The sequence below is a fragment of the Ovis canadensis genome, chromosome 15, assembly GCF_042477335.2.
Source record: "Ovis canadensis isolate MfBH-ARS-UI-01 breed Bighorn chromosome 15, ARS-UI_OviCan_v2, whole genome shotgun sequence".
Classification (NCBI taxonomy): Eukaryota; Metazoa; Chordata; class Mammalia; order Artiodactyla; family Bovidae; genus Ovis; species Ovis canadensis.
The window spans coordinates 28124227-28151491 of record NC_091259.1 but is presented as its reverse complement, the minus strand read 5'-3'; the positions used below and the strand labels follow the sequence as shown (position 1 = coordinate 28151491).

Here is a 27265-nt window from a genome sequence, read left to right as displayed (position 1 = left end):
CCAAAATAAAGTTCTTCATTGTCTATATAAATCCCTCTAAGGCAGGCCTTTTTCTCTCTCCCGATCCAGGGTTTTCAAGCTTTCAAGAGCCAAGTAACGCGCTCCACTCGGTCGTTGATTCCCTGGGAAAGAATGCCTTGTTGGGGGCGATGGAAACGCCCTCTGAATTTTCTGGCACCAGCGGGAGTTTCAAGTTTCCACCGGTCGCGGGGAGGCGGCAGGCCCACTCCCAGCTCTGGGTTTGGGCGGTTCCGCTTCCCGGGCCATCGGGCTTCACTCTAGCCCAGTCCCCCTCACGGAAGGAGCGGCCCACCCCCGCGCTCGGCCCCGTTCCCTAGGGACTTCGGAGCCGCGCCCGGGTCCTCGCGCGTCCCCGCCCCGGACGGAGACCCTCCCTGCCCGCGGGCGACGCCCGGGCCGGCGAGTGGCCGCGAGCCCGAGGGGCTGGGCGGGGCTGGGCCGGGGCGGGGCGCGGGCGGCGGGGTGGCGGCCGCCGCAGCGGCGTTGGCGCTCGGGCCGCGGCGCGAGGCCGGCCGGCCGGCAGGGGGAGGCGGGGGGCGCGGGGCGCGGGGCAGCCCCGCCTCTCCCCCGAGGAGCCGCCGGGCAGCCATATTGCGGAGCTGTCTGCGGTGGCGGCGGTACCTCTACTCTCCGGCGTCCCGGCGCTCGCTCCACCGCCGCCTCTCTCTCTCTCTCTCTCCCCTTGCCGCAGCCGCGACGCCCGCCGCCGCCGCGCAGCGCCCGGCCACTCTCGCGGCGGGAAGCAGCCGCCCGCTCCTGAGGTAAGCCGCCGGCGCGCTCCCTTCCCCCACGGCCGCTCCCGGGCTCCGCCGGAGCCGTTGAGGTGGCGGCGAGAAGTCGCGGCGCCCGGTGCTGCCCGCTGGCCTCGCCGCCAGGGCCGCGGCGCCGCTTGTCCTAACGGTCCGGCAGGCCAGGCCGCTCCTGGGGTCGCGGACGCCGCGAGGCTTGGCCGGCGTCTCGGCTGCGGCCTGAACACGCCGCGGCGAGCTGCTGCCCCCCGGGCGCGGGTCCGCCCTCCGCGTCGGCCCCGGGCTCGGTCGGGCTCCCGCCGCTCGGGCGCCGCCCCGGGCTCGGCCTGGCTCGTCCCTTCTAGGCAGTCTTGAGAATGCAGATTTAAGCGTAGAAAAAAATGACATAATTATTATCATTTTTTGCTGTGGTAGGAAAGGAATTTATTACCATTTCTCCCTGGTCTCCGATTTGAAAGCAAAGGTGTTGAATTACTAGAGAGCGTGAGTTCCGCCGTGGCGGCAAAGGGAGGTTGCGTGACGGCGCTCGGGGCGCGAGCGGCCCCCGCACCCGCGCGGCGGCCCTGGCGGCTCCGGCCCCGGCCCTACCTGCTGCTGCTGAAGTTGCGGGCGCCCCCCAGCCCCGTAACTTTCTCGGATTTTGGATCTTAGACCGCAGTAGACAAGTTGAGTACATTACAGCCCCCTCTTCCTTTAAAGGGTTGTAAACGTAATTCTCAGGCTAACTTTGAAAGGGGCGGGGGTGGGGTGGGGTGGAACACTATATTATTTTAGTTTAAATAGAGCGCATCACATCCTATACAGATGTAGCATGGTTCTTTATTCACACCATGTATTGAGCGTTTTTTTCTTTTTTTAAAATACCATTAAGGACTGGTTATTAACGAGACTGGAAATGTGTTGAAAGTCAGCTTCATCAACGATATGTTTTAAAATCTATCTACTTGAGATTTTTGTCGAAATGTTAATGAGTTCTGTGGCAATAGACAAGCATGATGTAAATGTAAATACCTAAGATAGTAAGCATTTGTTTGATAAACGAGCGCTCGAAAATAGGCATTGCAATCTATTGTTTACTGAGCATACATTTTTTTTAGAGCACTAAATACTCTTTTATATTTCGGATGGAGCTCTGAATGAACAATTGCCCCGTTCATTTGCTGGATAAATAATGGCTTAATCCGTTTACCATAACAGCATTATTAGAATTAAGAAGCGAGGCTAATATTCAGGGTTGCATTTAAATTTTTTTTAGTACTACCTTATTTTCACGTGTGCTTTATCTTCCAAAGACTAATAATTACCGCAAATGTGGTAAAAACGTAAAAGATTTCTTTTGAAGTTAGTGGATTATAATTCATCTGTAAAATGAATTGCACTTTGTTTCTTTTGTTTAATTACTTTTGTAAAGTGCATAATGGTATTTAATAAACAATGTTTTTTTAGTGAGAGATGAATAGATACTCATTGAAATGCTTTACAGTATATTTAAATGAAACAAAATTTGTGGCATTTAGGAATGTTGAATTCTTGCCCTTGTGGATTATACATCGTTTTGTTCACTCCTGTGTTCCCAAGCATGGCAGAGCGTAGGAGAGGCTCAGAACTGAAATTAATTTCAGCATGGGGAAAATATGTTTAGTCTGTCCTTTGTTTTGGACATTTGCATTAACTGGAAATTAAATTGATATGTTTTTCCTGTGGTGGTGACAAATGACAGACTGCTATTCTTTCTCTCTTTTGCTAACACTCAGTAGTATCAGAGAACAAGGATTATTTCTTGATTTTTTGCTTCTCTATTCCCAGGAGCAGAATTGGCTTTTATTATCCATTTTTATCTTTGGCAGGCGGTTGAAATGAAAGTCTGTATGCATTTTATCTTAATTTCAGATCTGAATCTTCTAATATAATCTAATGTAATTTTCTAGTACAGTAGAGTCTGAAATCTTCAGTTAGGATGGGAGTCAACTTTTTTCATTTATTTTTAACTTAATTCAACTTAACATACATCATTTCAAAATGACAAATTTTAATCGATATTTCCCAAAGACCAAAGCCTAAAACAAAGTGTCCTGTTAAGACTGTGAGGATAGTCATGTTGGGGAACATACTTGATAGGGAATAGTTAATATAATACTATGGTATTGGTGTCGATCTAGGAAGTCAAGAAAGTCACCCTTTCTTGGATGGCTTGGACATCCTGCAGCCCAGTAGCTCTTCTCAGGACCCTGATAACTACCCTTGGCTTACTGGAGTCAGTGGAACTGGATTGGACTGCTGTAGATTACACTCTTACAAGGTGATTTTAAACCTCACGGTGTCAGAAGCCCTTTAGGGGAACTTCCCTAACTTCTGCCGCAAGTATATGTTCAGTTGAGTGGTAGGTGGCTCGTCTGACCCCAGAGATTTCCTCAGTTTCTAGCCTCTTTCAGAGGAATCCTGCTTTACTGTTTATATTAGTTCTTGGTATATTTTTCAATATTCATTTACATTGCATATATTTTAAACCACTTTAAATGACTGTAAAATTAATAAATTTTATGACAAACTTAAAAAAATCAGAAAGATGTTAAAAGTTCTCCCCAACTTCCCAGAACACCCCCCAGTCTTGTTTTTCAGAGGTAATTGCTATTAGCCATTCCTCCTATGTAGAAAATGCCAATATTTATGGAAGGGTAAATATATACTTTATATATATATCCCTTATTTGCAATTTTAAAGTCTTTAAAAGTAAGGTTATTTTGTAACAGTGAAAGGATGTTTGTTTATTACTGTGTTTAGTATTCAGTACTTAATATTTCTTGGATTTTTCATCATTTAAAGTCAAAATGGAATTTCCTATAAGAAGTGTTTACGTACCTGTGTAAATTTTTTTCATGATTGAAGGTGAATTCACTTTTTGTTTTCTTCCTAGGGAATGGTATATAACTGACACTGGAAAATATCCTTTAAAAAAGGGTTTATGATTTTGGATAGTGAAATGTCCCTATGATAGATGTAGCTTTTTGCCTGGAAACTGTTTGGAAAGAAAGTATGGTTCATATGATTCACTTCGTTATTTCTTCGTTCTTTTTGATAGCGAATCCAGTCTTTCACTTCTTAGAGGGTTTTTTTCAGGTTAGCATTTGTATAGGTTTTTTTTTTTTTTTTTTTTTTTACTATTACTCATTTTTGAGTACATTGGGCCTTAGTTGGTGTCTTTGTGCTGCATGAGGGATCTCTCCTTGCTGAGCGCGGGCTCAGTTGAAGTGCATGGGCTCCAGAGCGATTGGGCTCTGTAGTTGTGACCTGTGGGCCTAGTTGCCCTGTGGCATGTGGGATCCTAGTTCCTCCTCCTTCTTTGGAAGGTGGACTCTTAACTGCTGGACTACCAGGGAAGTCCCTGTATAGGTGTGTTTTTTTGTGTTTGTTTTTTTGAATAGTCAATATTTATAGAAGTTCTTGCAAATTCATAGAATTTTAACTTTTTTTAGCAGAATTCTAAAGTACATTTTATAGAAGCTAGTTATATATGTCAATAAGGTCATTGGACTTTTCTTTTACATCAGGTGCTCTAATATAAATAGGATGCTCTAGAAACATTGGTTGCTTTTCTGCATAATTTACATATATTTGAAATAAAAAAACTTTTAGCTCTAGTAAAGTTGATTTATTGGAAAATGACATTATCTTTACTGTTAACTGGAGAAGAGATCAGCAAGCTAATTTGTAGACCAAATTCAGCCCACTACCTGTTTTTGTAAATAAAGTTTTATTTCAACACATGATAACTCATTGGTTTGCCTGTTGTCTATGGTTGCTACTGTGCTACCACAGAGAGTAGTTGCAAAAGGTTTTGTGGGCCACAAAACCTAAAAGGTTTACTTAATCTGGCCCTTTGCAGAGAAGTTGGCTGACTCCTGCTTTAAGGTATCATTCATACATTTGAACGTTTATAATCATATGCCAGATATTCTTTGCATTTGTTAAGTAAGATAATGAGACCATCACACTTTAATGGGAATATACTTGTGCCATTTTATATGCCATGACATGTATTTAAATGCTGTTTGTGTATATAAACTGTAATTCATATACAGTGTAACAGCATTGTAAGCATAGTTTTTTGTGATGTGAATTTTTGTTTTGTACTAAAAAAAAAAAAGAAAAAAACTTCTTGTGTTTCTGCAGATTAGCTAATAACCTTTTGATAACCAGAGTAATTTTTTGTAATCAGAAATCCGGGTAGTACTCAGAATGATGTGGGCACGAGTGTAATAGAGGGACCGTTAAAAGGGAGAATGGGGACATAGGAGATCTCAGCCCTGGTTAATTGAATCCAGTCATGCCTTGGCTTTTATTGAAAGTGTGGGATGGGCTAAACTTTCATTAGCCATCCTTAGCAGTCTTGATATTTAAGCTGTTTCTAGATTCTAGACTGAAGGAAACTATAAAATTTTAGTTTGGTTATTAAACAAAGTTGGCACTCCAAATCTGTGCATTCTCCCAACCTTGATTGAAAATATTCCGTGGGGGTGGGGGAGAGTTCTTGAAAGTTCCAAAAAGTAAAACTTGAAAGCCACATGCTGGCAAGTATTTACATTGTATTTACAATTGTTTACATAGCATTTAGCATTGGGCTTCCCTGGTAGCTTAGAGGTTACAGCGTCTGCCTGCAATGCAGGAGACCCAGGTTCCATCCCTGGGTTGGGAAGTTCCCCTGGAGAAGGAAATGGCAACCCACTCCAGGATTCTTGCCTGGAGAATCCCATGGACAGAGGAGCCTGGTGGGCTACAGTCCACGGGGTCGCAAAGAGTCGGACACAACTGAGCGACTTCACTTCACTAGTATTGTATTTACAGTTATTTACATAGTACTTACATTGTATTAGGTATTATAAGTAATGTAGAGATAATTTAAAGTATATGGGAGGATTTGTATAGGTTATATGCAGATATATTTTATATGTATGTGTGTGCATGCTAAGTCTCTTCAGTTCAGTTCCTTCACTCAGTTGTGTCCGGCTCTTTGAGACCCCATAGACTGCAGCACGCCAGGCCTCCCTGTCCATCACCGACTCCCAGAGTTTACTCAAACTCATGTCCATTGAGTTGGTGATGCCATCCAACCATCTTATCCTCTGTTGTCCCCTTCTCCTGCCTTCAGTCTTTCCCAGCATCAGAGTCTTTTCAAATGAGTCAGTTCTTCGCATCAGGTGGCCAAAGTATTGGAGTTTCAGCTTCAGCATCAGTCCTTCCAATAAATATTCAGGACTGATTTCCTTTAGGATGGACTAGTTGGATCTCCTTGCAGTCCAAAGGACTCTGAAGAGTCTTCTCCAACACCACAATTAAAAAGCATCAATTCTTCAGTGCTCAGCTTTCTTTATAGTCCAACCTCACATCCATACGTGACTACTAGAAAAACCATAGCTTTGACTAGATGGACTTTGTTGGTAAAGTAATATCTCTGCTCTTCAATATGCTCTTTAGGTTGTCATAACTTTTCTTCCAAGGAGCAAGCATCTTTTAATTTCATTTTTACTTAATTTTTTAATTTAAATTTTAATTTAAAGTCTCGTCAGTTGTGTCCAACTCTTTGTGACCCTATGGATTGTAGCCTGCCAGGCTCCTCTGTCCATAGAATTCTCCAGGCAAGAATACTGAAGTGGGTTGCTCTGCCCTCCTCCAGGAGATCTTCCCAACCCAGGGATTGAACCCTAGTCTCCTATGTCTCCTACATTGGCAGGTGGGTTCTTCACCACTAGTGCCACCTGGGAAGCCCATATATGTATAAAGATATACATGTACACGTATTTTTATAAGGGGCTTGAACATTTCTAGATTTTGGTGTCTGCAGGAGGGTCCTGGAACCAATCCCCAGTGAGTACCAAGGGATGACTGTATACCTGAAGTGCTTACCATTTATATCTAATTACTAAGCAGCATGACAATTATAGATATTAAATGTGTCGAATTAACTGGCCTTTAAATTTGATGGTCAAATTAAATGAGATTATTGAAAGAGTCTTAAGTGGGATGATAAAGGCCTGAATTTGGAAGACATAGTTAGAGTTTTTATTTTTTCCCCAACATTCATAGTTGCTGTTTCTTGTAGCCTGTTGCTTATTAGTTCACTCATCTGAGAGGAAAATAATTGACCTTGATAATAATCAACAGAAAAGTTCCAGTGAATATTATGTACTTAATTTACTAACAAACATCTGAGGCCCTACTGTGAGCCAGACACCATTCCAGTTTCTCAGAAGGGAGATCAAATATCTCAGAAGTTAGAAACTTAGTGATAGGACTGCCATGAAACCTTAATGACTGCATCACAGAGTACTGTCTAATTTTAAAGATATTTCAGAAACATACTGACTTTATTCTGCTTTGAAAATTAAGTTACTGTAATAGCTGGTGTTTCAAAACATGTGGAGAAAATTCCTCAGGTCAGTTTGAGATGTTTCTTCTTTCCTGTACCTAGGGAACTTTCTTGAACCTCTTTGTTTTCCCATTTATAAACATTTATTATATGAATTTTTGATGTTTCTTTAAATGTAAAGTGAAGAAATTGGACTGGATTTAGCTTTCTTACCTTTCAACATTTACAATTAATATTTGCAAATGATACTGTGTTGTTTTTATATCCTCCTAGGAAATAATACAGGTATAGTGTTTTCTCTTTTTTAAGTTTAAAAAATTCCTTTAGAAAAGAATTTAGATACAGTGTAAAACCTAGCTTTCTGCTTTATGTTTGTTTTAGGTTCTAGAAATTTGCTTTGCGTTTCCAGTAACGTGTATATTGCTCAAAAATGTTGAATATTTTATTTCCTTGCACAGAAATCAGTTCCTACATAAGTACTTAATACCTTATTTAGAACTGCATGTCTCCCTTACAGGAAATGATTTTACAAAGGTAATTACATCAATATACCCCACTCCAGTACTCTTGCCTGGAAAATCCCATGGATGGAGGAGCCTGGTGGGCTGCAGTCCATGAGGTCGCTAAGAGTCGGACACGACTGAGCGACTTCACTGTCACTTTTCACTTTCATGCATTGGAGAAGGAAATGGCAACCCACTCCAGTGTTCTTGCCTGGAGAATCCCAGGGATGGGGGAGACTGGTGGGCAGCCATCTATGGGGTCGCAAAGAGTCAGACACTACTGAAGCGACTTAGCAACAGCATCTTTAGAAGTAGTCTTTTTGACCTGAAAACAATAGAGGAAAGAGCTTTAACTTCTTGAAATGCTCTGGTAATTGGGGTGAGCGTCTCTAGAATGATGTCAGACAAACGCAGAATAGGATAGCCGAAAGAGCACAGGACTTGGACAAAGAGGACTTCTGGCTTTGTTGAGTAGCCTTATTACCTTGGGCAAGTGACTTATTTGAATCTTCATTTGCTTAGTTAGAAGAACAAGGGATTGTGACTCTTACCTTGATCAGAAGGAGGAAGGGCAGTTATTAGGAAGATTAGATAATGTAGGTAAAGTGGCTGAAGAGTGAGCTTTCTGCAAATAATTCCATTTTCTACCCTTGTCCTTGCTTTTGGCCTTCTTTCTTTTTTGGAGCTAAAATTCTTGTCCTCTGCTTCTCTTGGAAAGTCACATGGCATTATGTAGGGAAGTACATTATTACTGCTATTAGATTCAGTACTTAACAGAGCTAAAAAATTTAATAAATAGTTCTTCGTATATTTGAGGTTTTAAAACTGTAGGTCTGTAAACTTGAATAGAGAGAAAAGTTACATCTTTACGTGTTTTCTTCCATTATGAATGTGGGCAGCAGTAGCAGAGACTGTTTCTAATAGAAATTGTAGATATTTTCATGATGCATTATTGTTGCGTATCTCAGAATGATGTTTAATACCCATCATTACTTAAAGTTTAATTATTAGATACACTGGTAGATATTTATTTAAAGATTAATAAAGCACATATATTACTGTATCATAAATTTGTGCATTTTATATTTTTGATAGTTATAGTTCAGTATAATTGGCTTTTTATGTGATACTGTGTTATTTTATGTGTTTAAAAGATACTTTTCTAGGAAGGAGTTCATAGACTTAACAGAGGTCCCATGTTGGGGGAGAAAAGTGATTAAGAACTCTTTTTTGGTAGATGCCAGTATTCCATTAATTTGACTGCCAGAATTACCTAATTAATTCAGTTTGTACTTTGTTATCCTGTTTCTCAATCTCCAGTAAGGAGGCAGAGGAATCCTTTTGTAATTTTATGGTCTTTGGAGAGACCACATTTATATTCAGAGATGAGATCTCAAAAGACAGAAAGAAAAAGTACAGTTATGCTTGTGGAAAAGAATATCTTAAGAATAAAATTAGGCATTCTCGTATAAATTATTGAAGCATCGTTGTAGGCCTAGTATGGACAGACTTAACACCTGTTTTACCACCTGACAGGTGGGGAGAGTCTACTGTTGTGGAGGTGTTAAATGTGAGGCTGTTTTTCCATTGTAGGGAAAAAAAGAGGCTGTTTTAGGGTGACCCTCAGAGTTAAAGGACGAAGAAGAAGAGAAAGTTTTATATGAATGTTTTGTCTCTGAACTATGGCACTATGTTTGAGTACGTGTTTATGCATTTTCTGGAAATGAGAGATGTGTATGTTTGCGGCGTCTGTTAATCCCTTTTGCCATGACTGCCTCATTGCTTCTGTGGGAGCCAGTATAGAAAAGAGGTTGGGTGAGACCCCTAAGAAATTTAGAAAGAGTGGGGAGGAAGGAGTAGATTTTTTTTCAATAATTATTTGTTATGAGGGTAAGGGGAGAAGAGTTTGTTTTTACTATATATCGTTGATATACAGTGGTTAAGTGATTATATGCTGTCATTTTTCTAGAGAAGAAAGCAAGGAAGGCAATGAAACACAGTTTTCAAGATGAACCAGTTAGAGGTATAAACCGAGGACATGTATCTAGGTACCTTGGCTTTTCATGTGACATTTTATTAAATTGTTCATTCTGCTACTAACAGGTGCCATTTTCAAGGGAAAAAATGTGCTAATATAATCATAGGAGGACTAGAAATGTACTATTGAGGTTGAATAATATTATGATAAATATTTTTTAATGATCCCTAAATTGGCTAAAATCTTAGGATTTAACTACATTTATACACAGCCTGGTGGGCTGCCATCTATGGGGTACAGAGCAGCAGTATACACAGGTTCATCCTAAAAAATTTAAGGTAGAATTCTTATGTATAGCATGATAGAAATAAATTGGTATGTAGTGAAATATATTTTTAAAATTCTTATTTGATTTTTAAAATTAGTAGTGTGATGAAAAATAAGACTCTAGTTAGTATTAAATGCTCAGTTCTGTATATCCAAAATCCTTTGTAAGGATACCTGCTTTTTTACTTAGTTATAATAAGTGACTATGTATTCTGCATTTTTACTTATCCTTATGTAAATGTTGACACAGTTTGTCCATCTTACCATGTAATTTCAACATTACTTTAATTGTGATTTTGATTTTAATCATTGGCTGTTATAATATCGTTGTACTGGTGAGAATATCTTAGTACAGTTTGCTTTGTTTTATATATTTATTTATTTGGAGTATATGCCAAAGTAGATTTCCTGTTCAAAGAAGCTTTGTTGCTTTTGTTATATATTGACAACTTATTTTCCAGAAATATGGAGTCAGTTTATGATGCTACTTGATTTTCAAGAGAGAACACTGGTCTGAAAATATGTATTTTAGAAACTTCTTTTAGAAGTCAACTATATCCTTATTTGCAGAGGCTTTTTGTTAGGCCATTTACTTTCCACAGTTCATATAGATCAGTTAGGCTTGTTGGAGATTTTAAAAGCTTACTTAGCGTGTGTGTAAACCTGGTTTTGTGTATGTTGGCCTGTGATATATTTGTTTTATGTCACCAGAGTGTTCATACTAAACCTAAAACTTCAATAGGGTTATTTTGCTTAAAAAGTCCTTTTCTAAAGAGTGTAGCTTGAAGTAACTCTAATATGACAAACTTGGATAAATTGTTTCTTTAGGGAAAAGGAAACTTAATTATTTACCTTTAACTTTTTTATTAAATAAAAAAATTACCTTTCTTATTTACCTTTATTTAATTCCAGTAATTGATTAAAACATAACTTTAAGAAGTTCTGCAAAATCTTACGTATGTGATATTTATTTGCCTGCCTAGCTGATCCTATGTTTGATGAATACTCTTACTGTAATTTGAGTGCTTCAACTTAGTTTATAGTCTGGCATGCAAGTAATGCTCACTTTTTCCCTTTGTTCTTGTTTACCAGTGAGACCTGGCACAGGAAGGGCTCAGTAGCCATATGGTTTAGCAAATAACAATGATCAGAAGCAAGCTCTCTTGAGTATCTGCTGACTTCTCTAGGGTGTGGCCATGGGGTCTGATATGGTAATAGAGTGCTAAATCAAGAGGGTAAAAATTGATTGGTTGTTGTTCAGTTTCTAAGTACTTTCTGGCTCTTTGCAACCCAATGAATTGTACTGTCTCCCAGAGTTTGCTCAAACTCATATGCTTTGAATCGGTGATGGCATCAGACCATCTCATCCTCTGCTGCCGCCTGGTCCTCCTGCCCTCAATCTTTCCCAGCATCAGGGTCTTTACTAGTGAGTGGGCTCTTTGTATCAGGTGGCCAGAGTTTAGGAGTGCTTCAGCATCAGTTCCTTCCAATGTATATTCAGGATTGATTTCCTTTCGGATTGACTGGTTTGATCTCTTTGCAGTCCAAGAGATTCTCAGGAGTCTTTTCTAGCACCATAATTCGAAAGCATTAATTCTTTGGCACTCAGCCTTTTTTATGGTCCAGCTCTCACATTCCTACATGACTACTGGAAAAACCAGAGCTTTGACTATATGGATTTTTGTCAGCAAAGTGATGTCTCTGCTTTTTATTATGCTGTCTAGGTTTTTCATGGAGCTTCCCTTGTGGCTCAGCTCGTAAAGAATCTGCCTGCAATGTGGGAGATCTGGGTTTGATCCCTGGGTTGGGAAGATCCCCTGGAGAAGGGAATGGCTACCTGCTCCAGTATTCTGGCCTGGGTGATTCCATGGACTGTATAGTCCATGGGGTTGCAAAGAACCAGACACGACTGACTTTCACTGGGTTTGTCAGTGAAAGCTTTTCTCCCAGGAAGCAAACGTCTTTTAATTTCACGGCTGCAGTCACCATCCACAGTGATTTTGGAGCCCAGGAAAATAAAATCTCTCACTATTTCCATGTTTTCCCATCCTGTTTGCCATGAAGTAATGGGACCAGATGCCCATGATCTTAGTTTTTTGAATGTTGAATTTTAAGCCGGCTTTTCACTCTCCTCTTTTACCCTCATCAGGAATCCCTTTAGTTCCTCTTCACTACCTGCCATTAGAGTGGTATCTGCGTATATGAAGTTGCTGATAAATTTTCCAGCAGTCTTGATTCCAGCCTCTGAGTCATCCAGCCCAGTTTGTTGCATGATGTACTCTGCATAGAAGTTGAATAAGCAGTGTGACAATATACAGCCTTGACTTGCTCCTTTCCCAGTTTTGAACCAGCCTATTATTCCATTTTTGGTTCTAACTGTTGCTACGTGTCTGAATACAAGTTTCTCAGGAGGCGGGTAAGGTGGTCTGGTATTCCCATCTCTTTAAGAATTTTGTGATCTGCACAGTCAGAGGCTTTAGAAATGAAGCAGAAGTAGATGTTTTTCTGGAATTCCCTTGCTTTTTCTATGATTCAACAGGTATTGGCAGTTTGATCTCAGGTTTCTCTGCCTTTTCTCTGGTTCCTCTGCCTTTTCTAAATCCATCTTATACATCTGGAAGTTCTTGGTTCATAGACTGTTGAAGCCTATCTTGATGGATTTTGAGCATGACCTTGCTAGCATGTGAAATGAGCACAGTTGTATGGTAGTTTGAAATTCTTTGAGATTGGAGTGAAAACTGACGTTTTCCAGTCCTGTCGTCACTGCTGAGTTTTCCAAATTGGCTGGCATGTTGAGTGCAGCACTTTCACAGCATCATCTTTTAGGGTTTGAAATAGCTCACCTGGAATTGCATCACCTCCACTAGCTTTGTTATTCATGATGCTTCCTAAGGCCCACTTCATGCTCCAGGATATCTGGCTGTAGGTAAGTGACCACGCCATTGTGGTTGTCTGGGTCATTAAGATCTTTTTTTGTATAGTTCTTCTGTGTATTCGTGCCAACTCTTCTTAATCTTTTCTGCTTCTGTTAGGTCCTTGCTGTTTCTGTCCTTTATTTTCTTGAAGAGAACATTGATCTAGGGCAATTAAAATTTCTGGTTGTGTACTCTGGTAGGAGCAAACCTGAAATACTTCTGTAAGGTTACATAGACAGCTCAGGGCTTACAGAAATCCCACACTGGGGAGTGGGTTAGGTACGTGAGCTTTCTGACCAAAATTATAAACTCCATAAAGAAACAAATCATAATGAATTGGAAACAAAGTTTTATAGGGATATAAAATAAACATTGTAGGGATAAAAGGATTCAGTGCAAATTATAAAATAGTATAGCATTAAAAATTTTTTAAGAGACTAAAAGTGAATTTTTAGAAGTTTATATAATTACTTAAACGTTTAATGTAGTGGACAGGTAAAACATTAAGAACACCTGCAGAGAATTAGTGACTGGAGGAGTGTTACACAGAAAGGTAAAGAGATGAAAAGTATGAATTTGTAGCCATGGGTTAGAAAACAAGACAGTCATTATGTATCTAATTAAAGAATTGCTGACTGGGAGAGACAGTGGCTAATAATTTTCCAGAATTTGAGACAAGCATGAGTCTTCAGAATAAGAAAGCTTACCAAATCCTCAGCAAGAGAAATAGAAGCAAATCTGAAGAATGTGCTCACACACACAATCTTACAGGAAAGCAGAGAGAAAAAGCATACCTGGAATAGATTAAATTGATAGCAGACTTTTCATCAGTAACAGATGTCACGAGAAAACTAGTATTTTCCAAATACTGAGAGAATAACAGTTGATTTAGAATTTTATATGCTATTGAATTATTAATGAAAAAAGGAAGAATTTATTACAAAGATACAATAATTCTAAACCTTTACTTACCTAATAACATAGCGTTAATTGCTTGCTAGGTCACACAGTCGTGTCTGACTCTTTGCAACCCCATGGATTGTAGCCTGCCAGTCTCTCTGTCCATGGGATTCTCTAGGCAAGAATACTGGAGTGGGTTGCCGTGCCCTTCTCCAGGGGATCTTCACAACCCAGGGATCAAACCCAGGTCTCCTGCATTGCAGACAGTTTCATGACGTTCTGAGCCACCAGGGAAGCCCAATAACATAGCCTGTTCAGTTCAGTTCAGTCGCTCAGTTGTGTCCGACTCTTTGTGACCCCATGAATCGCAGCACGCCAGACCTCCCTGTCCATCACCAACTCCCGGAGTTCACTCAGATTCACGTGCATTGAGTTGGTGATGCCATCCAGCCATCTCATCCTCTGTCGTCCCCTTCTCCTGCCCCCAATCCCTCCCAGCATCAGAGTCTTTTCCAGTGAGTCAGGTCTTCACATGAGGTGGCCACAGTACTGGAGTTTCAGCTTTAGCATCATTCCTTCCAAAGAAATCCAAGGGCTGATCTCCAGAATGGACTGGTTGGATCTCCTTGCAGTCCAAGGGACTCTCAAGAGTCTTCTCCAACACCACAGTTCAAAAGCATCAATTCTTTGGCGCTCAGCCTTCTTCACAGTCCAGCTCTCACATCCATACATAAACCATATAAAAAATGAAATTAAAAAACTGGCAATTCAGAAGAAGAAATTAACATCCACAATCAGTTGAGAAAAGGTAATACATTTTTTTCTCAATTTGATCAGCTAAACTGAAGGGACTTCCTGAGTGGTGCTAGTGGTAAAGAACCCACCTGCCAATACAGGAGACTTAAGAGACACAGGTTTGATTTCTGGGTCGGGAAGATCGCCTGGAGAAGGAAATAGCAACCCACTCCAGTACTCTTGCCTGGAGAATCCCATGGACAGTTGGAGGGCTACAGTCCTTAGGGTCGCAAACAGTCACACGACTAGAGTGACTTAGCATACAAACTAAACTGAAAGTAGACTGGAAACACAACATTAAATACTTGATCCGGCCTGATCTAACTTATCGAATGCAAGCATACATTGTTTTCATTTATATCCGGAACAGTCAAAAAGGAAACTAAACTGACCAAGCACTAGATACAATGGAAATGAATTCTTTGACTGTAGAATATAATAAACGTAGAAATAAACGTAGTCTCTGCCCCCAGGACTCTAACCATTCTGTTTGAAAATTTAAAACTTAGTAGTGAGTAGAAATTATAATTGGACACTGAAGCATCTAGAGTTAAATAATAATGAGAGTGGTATAGAAAAAATAGAAGAGTTTTAAATATAAGATATTTTTCCCCCTAGTTATTTCCCCCGAAAGGAGACTTAGATTTGTTTTCGTAGAAACTGTCTCATTGCAAGATGTTTTGTCTTAAGCATGGATGTACTGTTTAAGAAACTGACCTGAAATGCCTTTAGTACATTTCAGTTTGGAAAGCTCATAGAGCCCATCTGATAAGTGATTTAAGTGTGAAAAGGAGGCTGAGAAGTTTAGGGGAGAACTGGTTTTTAAAAAGTCACTTAAAAATAACACACCTAGTTATACTGTGTGGATATTAAAATATATTCCAACAATACAAATAGGAAAATATAAAGTCCTACTAAGGTTTCATATAAGTGAGTAGTTGTGGCTTAAGATGAAAATTTTAGTGATAGAATCAAAAAGTACTTTATGTAATCTGGAAAACACCATGACTTCAAAAATTTGATTAAAATGTTCGTGTTTTGTGTTTGAGGAATTTAGATTATTTTACATAATCAGGTAATGATTTTAAAGTAGTCTCTGGCAAAATAGGGAGATCACTTTAAATTTGGAATATCCTTATGGTGGAATGTATTTAGTTTGTGACCTTAATGCATATATTAGCAAAAAGATTGGAAATTACTTAGGTAGTCTTTCAGTTTCAGGGATTAGAAAATTAGCCACAGAGTCAAAGCCAACTACTGAGAAGAAAAGTGATGAGAAGTAGGACAGAAATTAATAAAGCAGAGAAATAAGCAGATTGATAAAACTGAAAGCTGGTTTTAGACCAATAAATGAAGCAAACTCCTGGCAAGATTAATTGATCAAAAAGAAAGACAAAATGGACAGTATTAGGAATGGAAAGGGGATCATCATGTAGATGTAGTAGAGATACTTAAGAAACATAGGAAAGATGCTATGAATATAGAAACATGTCACTAAGGCTTGCAGAAAAACATATTTGACTATGGGCTGTAGAGGTTTAAGCTGTGTTATAGACATGCTGTATTTGAGGTGTCATTTAGATGCTGAGCAAGCCAAGTTAGCTAAGCAAGACTAGAGATACAGATTTGGGAGTTACCAGCTTATAAATGGATGTCCCTAGTGGCTCAGATGGTAAAGAATCTGCCTGCAGTGCAGGAGATGGTGTAAAAGGTTGGTTGTGTGGCTGTTTCAAGACCTGAGATGATCTGATAGTAGGGATTAAAGGGAGGATTTAGAAGTAGAAGCTAGGACTGAAGTACAGTAAAGTTCATGAAAGTAGGTGATCGTAGATACTCCGTATCTATCATTTCCTGCAGCAAGAGAGAGATGAGATAGTTCATGCTTCTCACTGAATTTCATACCCGATTGTATTAGGTGACGAATTTCTCATGATGAAGTTCCCTCTGTAGGGAGGTTTATTAGCATGTGATCAGCTAAAATTTAGAGAAATGACCTTATTTTGATCCTTTGTTTTTACTTTAATTTGAAGAATTTTTGTTTTTATTAAAGTAGTATCTTAAAAGGGAGTTAATATATTTTTTAAATTCAAAATTAATTGTATGTTTATCAGTAGTTCATAGTGTAATGAATAAAAGTTCTTGACAGATATTACTTGTATATAGTGATTTTCAGGTAATTATATACTAAAAATAGGTTTTCAAATTGGAATGATAATCAGTTTTTTTCTGGACAGTTAAATGGTTAAGAATGTTAGATCTTTTGGTAGTTTTATATAGGGAAAACCCAATTTTGTTAGATGTTTTTAAAAAAACTTACCCTAAAATAGCATGTTTTCCCTGGATTAAGATTTAGTTCTGTTGCCTTAGTGGGTGAAGGTATAATTTAATGTTGGTCTTAAGGACACTTCTGTATTTTAGTGAAGGCCATTATCTTGCTGGTGAGTAGCGTGCTGGTTGCTAGTGTGGAGACTAAGGCTGTTTATATCCACCTTAGGTAAAAAAGTTACTTTTAACATATTTGTCTCTACTTGGACTTTTAAACTTTCAAGGAGGAAAAGTAATTTTCTTTAAAAATTTATCTTTGTGTGATTTACATTAATCAGTATTTCCTTTTTTGTCTTTGACAGTTTCCTGGAGTTGATTTCTTTAGACTCTGAATCAGTTCTCTGCTGTCCCTCTCTCTACCAGTCTGGGCACAGGGGAGGACTTGACTTGGAAAGAGAATTTGGGCTCTTAGTAATCTTTCCTTTTTACTGTGTGTTATCTGTAATTAAATAAACTTTTAGTTGATAATCAAGGTGCTTTTATATTTTTATATAGTATGTTATTTGAGATGTGTGCTATTTTAAATCACCAATGTAAGTATTTTTAAAGCATGAGAAATAATAGAAGACATTGAAAATCAGAATAAAATGAGAACTTGTTAACATTTTAAAATGTGAGTTTAAAATTTTATTTAATCTGTACTAATTATATTGTTAAAAACCTTATTATATAAAATAGATCAATTATGCTTTCTTTTCTTTAACAGACATACAAGAGAATTCATAAAAGTGAAGAATTTTAGAAGAGGGTGACAAAAAGAGAAGAAAAATGCCGAAACCAGTAGGTGTATTCTATTACTTTGACACTGCTTATATTTACTTAATGGCATTAAGTTCCTTTTGGAACAAGGCAAAGTATTATGGTAGAGTTTTGGTGGGAGAAAAGGCACTGATATTACTGTTGTTTGTTTTAAATTGATGTGGCTAAAGTAACCTGTTATATGGGCCAGTGATAGAGGTTTAAGTATCATGTATGTGTTAAGATTACCATAGGTTGTGGGGTCAGACTTAGTTCTTATCCTCACCCTGCCACTTAATCTGACTGACCTTTGTTAGATTCAGTCCCTCCTGGTCTTAATTTCTTCACATGTAAAATGAAGATGTAATTAGTTACGTGAGAGTCCGGTGAGGATTAGAAGATCCTGGTACATACACATTCAGTGCTCAGTAAAAAGTTACTTATTGTTAAACAGGAGAATATAATGAGAGGTCAGAAGGATTCGTGCAGAATTAATTTTCTCATAATTCTAGCTTTGATACTAGTGATAACAGTGCTGATGTTATATATAGTTGTGAAAGTAAAAGTGTTACTCAGTTGTGTCTGACTCTTTACGACTCCATGGACTGTAACCTGCCAGGCTCCTCTGTCCATGGGATTCTCCAGGCAAGAATACTAGAGAGGGTTGCTATTTCCTTCTCCAGAGTGTCTTCTAGACCCAGGGATCAAACCCAGGTCTCTTGCATCGCAGGCACATTCTTTACTGCCTGAGTCAGGGAAGCCCATATATGGTCTTCGGTTTTTGATTTAAGGGCATACATACAATAATTTTATTGTTTTATTATTATATAATTTGTGACTGAGGTTTATCTTTTTATCCTAGGATCAGTGTTCCTTTCTTCATCTAACAAAATGTTTTTTAATGAACTTTTTGGCCAGTTATTTTTTGAAGGAAATCATTGTTTTTTGGTTTTTTGAACTTTCTGGCATGAATGTCACTTTTGAATTACTTTTCAAGATTGAGCAGGTAAAAAGTGCATTGTTGGAGGGAGAGAAGAATAAAAAGATAAAAGGCATAATCAGTAGAAAGCAAGGATTATGTTTTTCTCTATTTACAGATGACATGATTATGTAAATAACCTGGAATTTACAAAACAGCTATTAGAAGTAATAACAGAATTCAGCAAGATTGTTGGGCATAAGGTTTTGTTTTTTAAAAATCAGTTTTATATACAAGCAGCAAAATTCAAAAAATGAAGTAAAAATTCCATTTGTGTAACAGTTTCAAAAACATAAAATATTTAGGAATAAGTTTTTAGAAAGTGTTTAAAATCTCTATACTGAAAACCTTTAAGGAATTAAAAAGACCAAAGGATATAGAAAAATACACATTGATCATAGATATGTCTAGAGGATACTATTAAAACACTTTTCCCCAAATGTATTGGTAGGTTGAATGTAATTCCAATCAGTTGAATCCCAGCAGTTGCATCCCTTTGGATAAAATTGGCTAGCTAATTATAAAATGTTTATGGAACTACCAAAACTTATGTGGAATATTTAAAGCAATTTGGAAGAAAAACAAGGGTGGAACAGTTAACACTCCTGGATTTCAACATTTATTTTCAAGAGACAAAAATAAGACAGTGTGGTATTGAGAAATTAGTTAATCTGATCAGTGGAACAAAAGTGTACCTATACATACATTCTTATTAAATATTTTTAACAAGATGTCACACAATTTGGGAGGGAAATTAAATTCTTTTCAAGAAATGATGTTGTAGCAAGAGTTATCCATACAGAAGAATATGAATGTTGACCTTTATATCACAATTTACACACGTCTAACTCTAAACGGATCATAAGCATAAATTAAAAGCCCCAAACTATAAAACTTATAGAAGAAAATAGAATATTTCTACAGTCGTGAAGTAGGCAAAGATTCTTTGATAATACACAAAAAGTTTGTAGCAGTTTTAAAAAAATTCATCAAAATTAAAAACTTCTGCTGTTTGAAAAACAGCAGTAAGAAAGTGAAAAGGCAAGGCAGAATGGTACAAAATAATTGTAGTATATTGTTATTTTAGTACTGACAACCCAGTTTTTAAAAAGTGGGCCAAAACTTTGAGCAGATACTACACAAAATAAACTTCACGAAAGAAGATATATTAATAGCCAATAAACACTTGAAAAGATCCTCAGGGAAAAATAAAACTACAGTGAGATACCATTTTATACTTACTAGAGGGGCTAAAAAGACCATGTCTGTAAGCATATGCATCAACTGGAACTCTGTTTTTGGTAGGAATGTGAAATTTACAGCTACTTTGGAAAACTGTTTTGAGTAAGTACAGAAGGCATGGATCAAGACCATCCACAAGGAAAAGAAATGCAAAAAGGCAAAATGGTTGTCTGAGGAGGCCTTAACAAACATCTGTGAATAGAAGAGAAGCAGAAGGCAAAGGAGAAATAGAACGATATACCCATTTGAATGCACAGTTCCAAAGAATAGCAAGAAGAGATAAGAAAGCCTTCCTCAGTGATCAATGCAAAGAAATAGAGGAAAACAATAGAATGGGAAAGACTAGAGAGCTCTTTAAGAAAATTAGAGATACCAAGGGAACATGTCATGCAAAAATGGGCTCAATAAAGGACAGAAGTGGTATGGACCTAACAGAAGCAGAAGATATTAAGAAGAGGTGGCAAGAATATACAGAAGAACTGTACAAAAAAGATCTTCATGACCCAGATAATCATGATGGTGTGATCACTCACCTAGAGCCAAACATCCTGGAATGTGAAATCAAGTGGGCCTTAGGAAGCATCACTACAAATAAAGCTAGTGGAGGTGATGGAATTCCAGTTGAGCTGTTTCAAATCCTGGAAGGTGATGCTGTGAAAGTGCACCCAATATGCCAGCAAATTTGGAAAACTCAGCAGTGGCTACAGAACTAGAAAAGATTAGTTTTCATTCCAACCCCAAAGAAAGTCAATGCCCAAGAATGCTCAAACTACTGCACAATTGCACTCATCTCTCACGCCTGCAAAATAATGATCAAAATTCTCCAAGCCAAGCTTCAGCAATACGTGAACCGTGAACTTCCAGATGTTCAAGCTGGATTTAGAAAAGGCAGAGGAACCAGAGATCAAATTGCCAACATCTGCTGGATCATGGAAAAAGCAAGAGAGTTCCAGAAAAACATCTACCACTGCTTTATTGTGGAGAAGGCAATGGCATCCCATTCTGATACTCTTGCCTGGGAAATCCCATGGACAGAGAAGCCTGGTAGGCTATAGTCCATGGGGTTGTGAAGAGTTGGACATGACTGAGTGACTTCACTTTCACTTTTCACCGTCGCGCACTGGAGAAGGAAGTGGCAACCCACTCCAGTATTCTTGCCTGGAGAATCCCAGGTACAGAGGAGCCTGGTGGGCTGCCGTCTTTGGGGTCGCACAGAGTTGGACACGACTGATGTGACTTAGCAGCAGCAGCTGCTTTATTGACTATGCCAAAGTCTTTGACTGGGTGGACCACAACAAACTGTGGAAAATTCTGAAAGAGATGGGAATACCAGACCACCTGACCTGCTTCTTGAGAAATCTGTATGCAACTCAAGAAGCAACAGTTAGAACTGGACACATGGAACAACAGACTGGTTCCAAATAGGGAAAGGAGTACGTCAAGGCTGTATACTGTCACCCTGCTTATTTAACTTATATGCAGAGTACATCATGAAAAACACTGGGCTGGATGACAACACCCTTATGGCAGAAAGCGAAAAAGAACTAATGAGCCTCTTGATGAAAGTGAAAGAGGAGAGTGAAAAAGTTGGCTTAAAACTCAACATTTAAAAAACTAAGATCATGGCAACCGGTCCCATCTCTTCATGCCAAATAGATGGGGAAAATTGGAAATATTGACACATTTTATTTTCTTGGGCTCCAAAATCACTGCAAATGGTGACTGCAGCCATGAAATTAAAAGATGCTTGCTCCTTGGAAGGAGTGTAAGTGAAAGTCGCTCAGTCGTGTCCGAGTGTTTGCGACCCCATGGACTTAGTCCATGGAATTCTCCAGGCCAGAATACTGGAATGGGCAGCTATGACAAATCTAGATAGTATGTTAAAAATCAAGGATATCACTTTACTGGCAAGGGTCTGTCTAGTCAAAAGCTGTGCTTTTTCTAGTAGTTATGTACAGATGTGAGGGTTGCACCATAAAGATGGCCGAGTACTGAAGAATTGATGCTTTTGAATTGTGGTGTTGGAGAAGACTCTCTTGAGAGTCCCTTTGACAGCAAGGAGGTCAAACCAGTCAATCTTAAAGGAAATCAACCCTGAGTATTCACTGGAAGACCTGACGCTAAAGCTCCAATACTTCAGCCACCTGATGCAAGGAGCTGACTCATTGGAAAAGACCCTGATCCTGGGAGAGATTCAGGGCAGGAGAAGGGGGCGACAAAGGGATGAGATGGATGGATGGCATTACCAGCTTAATTGTGATGAGCAAACTCCAGGAGATAGCGAAGGACAGGGAATCCTGGCGTGCTGCAATCCATGGTGTTTCACAGAGTCTGACACAACTTAGCAACTGAACGACAACAGAATTACTCTTAGAATCAAATGAAACACCTCTGACGTTAGCCTTCTGGGCCTTTTTTAAACAAACTTTTAAGTAGACTTTTCTGAAGAGCCTACTTGATGTTTTTTATGTTAACGTGTGATAGGTTTATTCTTGTTACATATAATATCTTAAAATTTTCTCAGTTTTAATTTCTAATGTGAATATAGATAGAGAACTCAACGTAAAAGCTTTTTGGGAAGAGCATAAAGAGATCCTGAGACTGTGAAATTGGAGAAATTTTAACCTAAGGCATTATTATTGTCTTTTTAGTTAAAGGTAATTGACTGTTCAGAGAAGCTTGGTGGGCTACAGTCCTTTGGGTTGCAGAGTTGGTGAGATTAATTCAGATCTACCCACAATAATTTTACTATCTTAAGATCAACTGATTGAAGTGAAGTGAAGTCGCTCAGTCGTGTCTGACTCTCTGCGACACCATGGGCTGTAGCCTACCAAGCTCCTCCAAACCTGGGGTTCTCCAGGCAGGAATACTGGAGTGGGTTGCCGTTTCCTTCTCCAGGAGATCTTCCCAACCCAGGGATTGAACCCGGGTCTCCTGTATTGCAGGCAGATGCTTCACCATTTGAGCCATCAGGGAAGCTCTTAAGTACATCTTCAAGATCCCTTTTATCATGTAATGTTAATGTAATCATGGGAGTAAGTTGTAGGGTTTGGGGGAAGTTATGAGGGATGTCTTATAATTCTGCATATACACATAAGAAAATGTTCCCAACTTCATTAGGAATCAAGAATCTGTGTATTAATAACATACTAAGATATCAGTTTATACCTACTAAATTGTTAAACGTTAGCAAATCCGATAACTACTAGTGAAAATACAAAGCAGCAGCAATTCTTATTCACTGTTGGTGGGAGTGTAAATTGATGCTGTCATGTTAGAAGAAAATTCACCATTACATTGTGAAGTTGAAGGTGTGTACTTGGTCACCCAGGGATTCTTCTGAGTTATACTTCTAGAGGAACTCAGACTCTTGTACTAGGAGACATGTACAAGAATGTTCACAGCAGTTTTGTTCTTAATAACCAAAAAATTGGAAACAATTTAATGCCAATTGATAGGAAAATGATAAATGAATTACTGTAGTCACATAAAGATGAATGAATTGAAACTACTAACAAAAACATCAATGAATCTTAGAAATATAACTGTGAAAAGGCAAATTATAGTTTGGCAAAATTTTTGTTTAAACCTTTTATTGAATTAGAATATACAAAAAAATAGAATATGCATATGCAAAAGAATATTTGTGCTGCTGATGCATTTTGATAAAGTAAATACATATTGTAATCATTGTCCACATCAAGGAAGACTTTATTAGCAAGTATTATACAATTTTAGAAAGATCCCCTGGAGAAGGAACTGACAACCTGCTCCAGTATTCTTACCTGGAAAATCGGAGCCAGGCAGACTACATACAGTCCATGGGGTCGCAAGAGTCAGACATGACTTAGCAACTGAACAACAACAAAACAGCTAAAAATCAAAAACTAAATAATATTTTACCATAGATGCCTGCATTTGTGATAGAACTATTGTATTTTAAAAAACTAAGGATCACAAACAGAAAATTTAGGTTAGTGCTTACCTGTGGGGATCGAGGTCCCAGAAATTCACGAACAAGAAATACGCTGATGACAGTGCTTTGTTTTTCTAGTTTTTAAGTTGAATGGTAGATTTATGGGTAAAGGAAAGCACTTTGGTAATTCAGAATGTTCTGATACCGGATGGGTGGGTTTTCCATACCAGTCAGTTCCCGAGTTCTATTGGATACCAGGTGTATGTCCTGCAGTTTAATTTATTCTGACACAGCTACTCAGAGTTAACGCAAACCCCAGAGATTAAGGGCCCAGACCACTAGACTGCTGAAGCTAATCACAGGTAATGCATGTGACTCTCTCCTGGCTAACGTGGCTAAGATTTGGAGATTCCCACAGTCCCTTCTTCAGGTTCTGTAATATGCTATAACAGCTCACAGAACTCGAGGAAACACTTTCTTGCTGTTGCTGACTGGTTAATGTAAAGGGAACTATAAAGAATATGGATGTAGAGGATGAGGTCCAGAAGGGTCCTGAGAAAAGGAGCTTCTTTCTGTCTTTGTGGAGTTTGTGATGCACCACCCTGTCAGCAAGTGGGTGCATTCTGAACCCCTTTGTTTAGGGTTTTATGGAGTTCCATTTCATAGGCATGATTGATTAAATCATTGGACCTTGGAGATCGGCTCTCTTTCCTCCCCTTTCACCCTCCTGGGTAGTTGGGATGGGTGGCTGAAAGGTTCCCTCCGCTAATGGCATGATTGGTTTCTCTAGGTACTGGCCCCCATTCTGAAGCTCTTAGGGCCCATCTAGAGTCACCCATTAGCATAAACTCTGGTATGATTGAAAGGAGCTTGTTGTGACAGAAAATCCTCTCACATCTATCACTCAGGGAATTTAAAGGATTTTAGGAGCTCTGCTGGGAACCAGGATAAAGACCAAATACATATTTATTATTATATTACCATTGTTTATTTTATTATGGTTCATTGTCTGTATATGTTGCATACATTTTATGTGTATTAATATTTCCTAAAAGATTATATAAAGGAGCTCTATAAGATATTTTTGATCGGAGAAAGTATTTCAGATGAAGGTACATGTGGTTTTTAGAATGAATTAAAGATGAGGGGAAATAAGTCTGATTTAGAGTTCTAATAGTGCGAGTTAAAAGGTTTGTACCATGTCATGGTGGATTCTAGGTGAAGATGCTATTCTGGAATAAAAATTACTTTGGTTAAGGCATGTTACATTTTTGGTGAGATATCTACCTAGGAAGGTATTTACACATAAAAATTAGAATTTGAAAAAGTCTAGCAAGTAAAAGGCAATAGATGAATGCTTTTTATAAAGTAAAGAATACATTTACAGTATAAATAAAACAATTTGATTTTTGTGTCGAAAGAAATGTGGAATAGTGAACGACAGTCAAAGAATTTGGAGTTGTACCTCAGTGAAATACCTGCCCGGCTTTTTAATATCTGTGTGTTCTTGGGCAAGTGACAAAGAGTTTTCTATATAAATGAATACTTCTGTGGAAATGCATATATCTCCTGGTATTGTTGCAGAGGCTAAATAAGAATGTGAAAAGCACCTACTGTATATTAAGTATTCAATAAATCAAAAATATAAGTAAATCAAACTATCATTTTAATAAAGAAAATACTGGGTACATTGAGTTGTTTTTTAATTGCTAAAATATTTTCTCATACCAGACATTATACTTATTTTCTTTTTTCTGCTGATTATACCTTTTGTTTTTATTGCAGATCAATGTAAGAGTAACAACGATGGATGCTGAGCTGGAATTTGCCATTCAGCCCAACACAACTGGCAAACAGCTTTTTGACCAGGTATCATTCACTACATGAAGTATGCAATTTTGACACCATAATGTGCATGCTGTTGCATACTTCTTTCTGTGTTTTTCTGTACCTTTACTTAAAATGCTACAATGTAGCATTTGGAATTTTTCACAGTACTTATTCAGATGTCTTGAACAACTGTAGGGATAGTCTTTCTCATTCCTAGATTTGAGAGATGGGACTCTTAAAAAATAATTATTAGCAGGTATTTATTAAACATCTGATATGAAAATCATTGTAATGAGGACTAAAAGGAATTCAGTGATATTCTCCATAGTCCATGAGTGGAATAGGTGGAGATCCTAGGCAGAGGATGTAAACGAGCAATGGGCTTGTGTGCCCAATGCACAGAAAGTCAGACTCTTAACAGCGAGAGTTTGCAGTGGAATAAGGGTTTATTGCAAGGCACCAAGCAAGGGAGTGGGAGACAAGTCTCAGATCCACTCCAACTTGGTCTTTGAGTTAGAGGTTTTTTATAGACGGGAAAGAACAAAGAAACTGGAGTTAATCATCATGTGATATTTCTGTGACATTTCTTAATTGTAGTTTTGGTTTGGTTAGTTAGGATGTCTCTGGTTTTGTTACCCGAGGGTCTCTTAGCTTATCTTGCCCTGGAGAAGTAACCTGTGTGTTAATGATGATAAATGATGATACAAGAGCAGTTTTACTACATTATTGGTATCATCAACAATGGCAGCAGTTTTGGCGATCTGACTCTGGTTGATTAGTGTTCAGTTAGCACAGGATTAAGGTCAGAGGGGACAAGAAAGGGCATAAAGTTGGATTGAGAGATTAATCATAAACTCGGCAGGGGAACTTGGGTTTCAAGGAGATGGCAGGAGCAAAGGCATAAGCTATAAATAGGGCCCTGATAGCAGTTTGATGTTGTAGGCTCATAATAAGCTAGCCTGGAGTTAGAACATGGATGTTATGTTAAAGAACTTGAGCTATTGATTTTGTCTTTTTTTATCCCTCTTGAGTGCGCACTTGAGCCACCCTGGGGAGCTTTAAAGAGAAAAAAAAAGCAGTGCCTGGAAACCACCTCTAGAGATTCTGTTTGATTGTCTGGGACCTACTCTAAACTATTAGCACTTTTATTGAGGCTCCCCAGGTAATGCTGTCTATAATGATTTAAGTAGTCAAGTTTTATTGAGAAAAGGAGGAAAGAGATTGGTGACTAGGGGTCAAGTGTTCAAGAAGTCAATTGATTGCAGAAAGGAGGAGGTAGCTTTTACACGAACTTTTACATGAACATGATCAGAAGAACAGTAGTCTGTGGTCATGCTAACTATTGACCTTAGAAAATGGGAGAATTCCTGGTATTACAGCAATAAATAACATACTAATTACTGATCCCAAATAATGATGAAATAAAAATTCAAAACTCCTGGGAAGTTGTTTCTTCCCTTGACCAGGTAATAAACTTAATTTACTAATTACATAATTAGTGAACTTGAACGTCCAGATAAAATCTTTTTGGAGATGAAAGGATTTTTTTGTTGTTGTGAGTGAGCAATTTTTTATGGCAACATCCTAAGCAATTGCATTCAATTTACATTGTAGATATTTTACTTTTGTGAACTAATACTTCTGTTGATTCTTCTAGGTCTCATGTTTGTAAGTACATAAGCT

The 27265-nt window shown here is 38.5% G+C and overlaps 1 protein-coding gene across 1 annotated transcript in view; it reads left to right on the top strand.

Annotated features, from left to right (window-relative positions):
* The first annotated feature begins 260 nt into the window (after positions 1-260).
* The window catches only part of RDX (radixin), a 104202-nt gene continuing 77197 nt past the window's right edge, over positions 261-27265 (top strand). The window contains exons 1-3 of the mRNA XM_069554974.1: positions 261-782; positions 17584-17657; positions 25538-25621. Of these exons, the coding sequence (XP_069411075.1) occupies positions 17646-17657; positions 25538-25621 (96 nt within the window). The 5' untranslated portion in view covers positions 261-782; positions 17584-17645. The remainder of the gene's footprint in view (positions 783-17583; positions 17658-25537; positions 25622-27265) is intronic.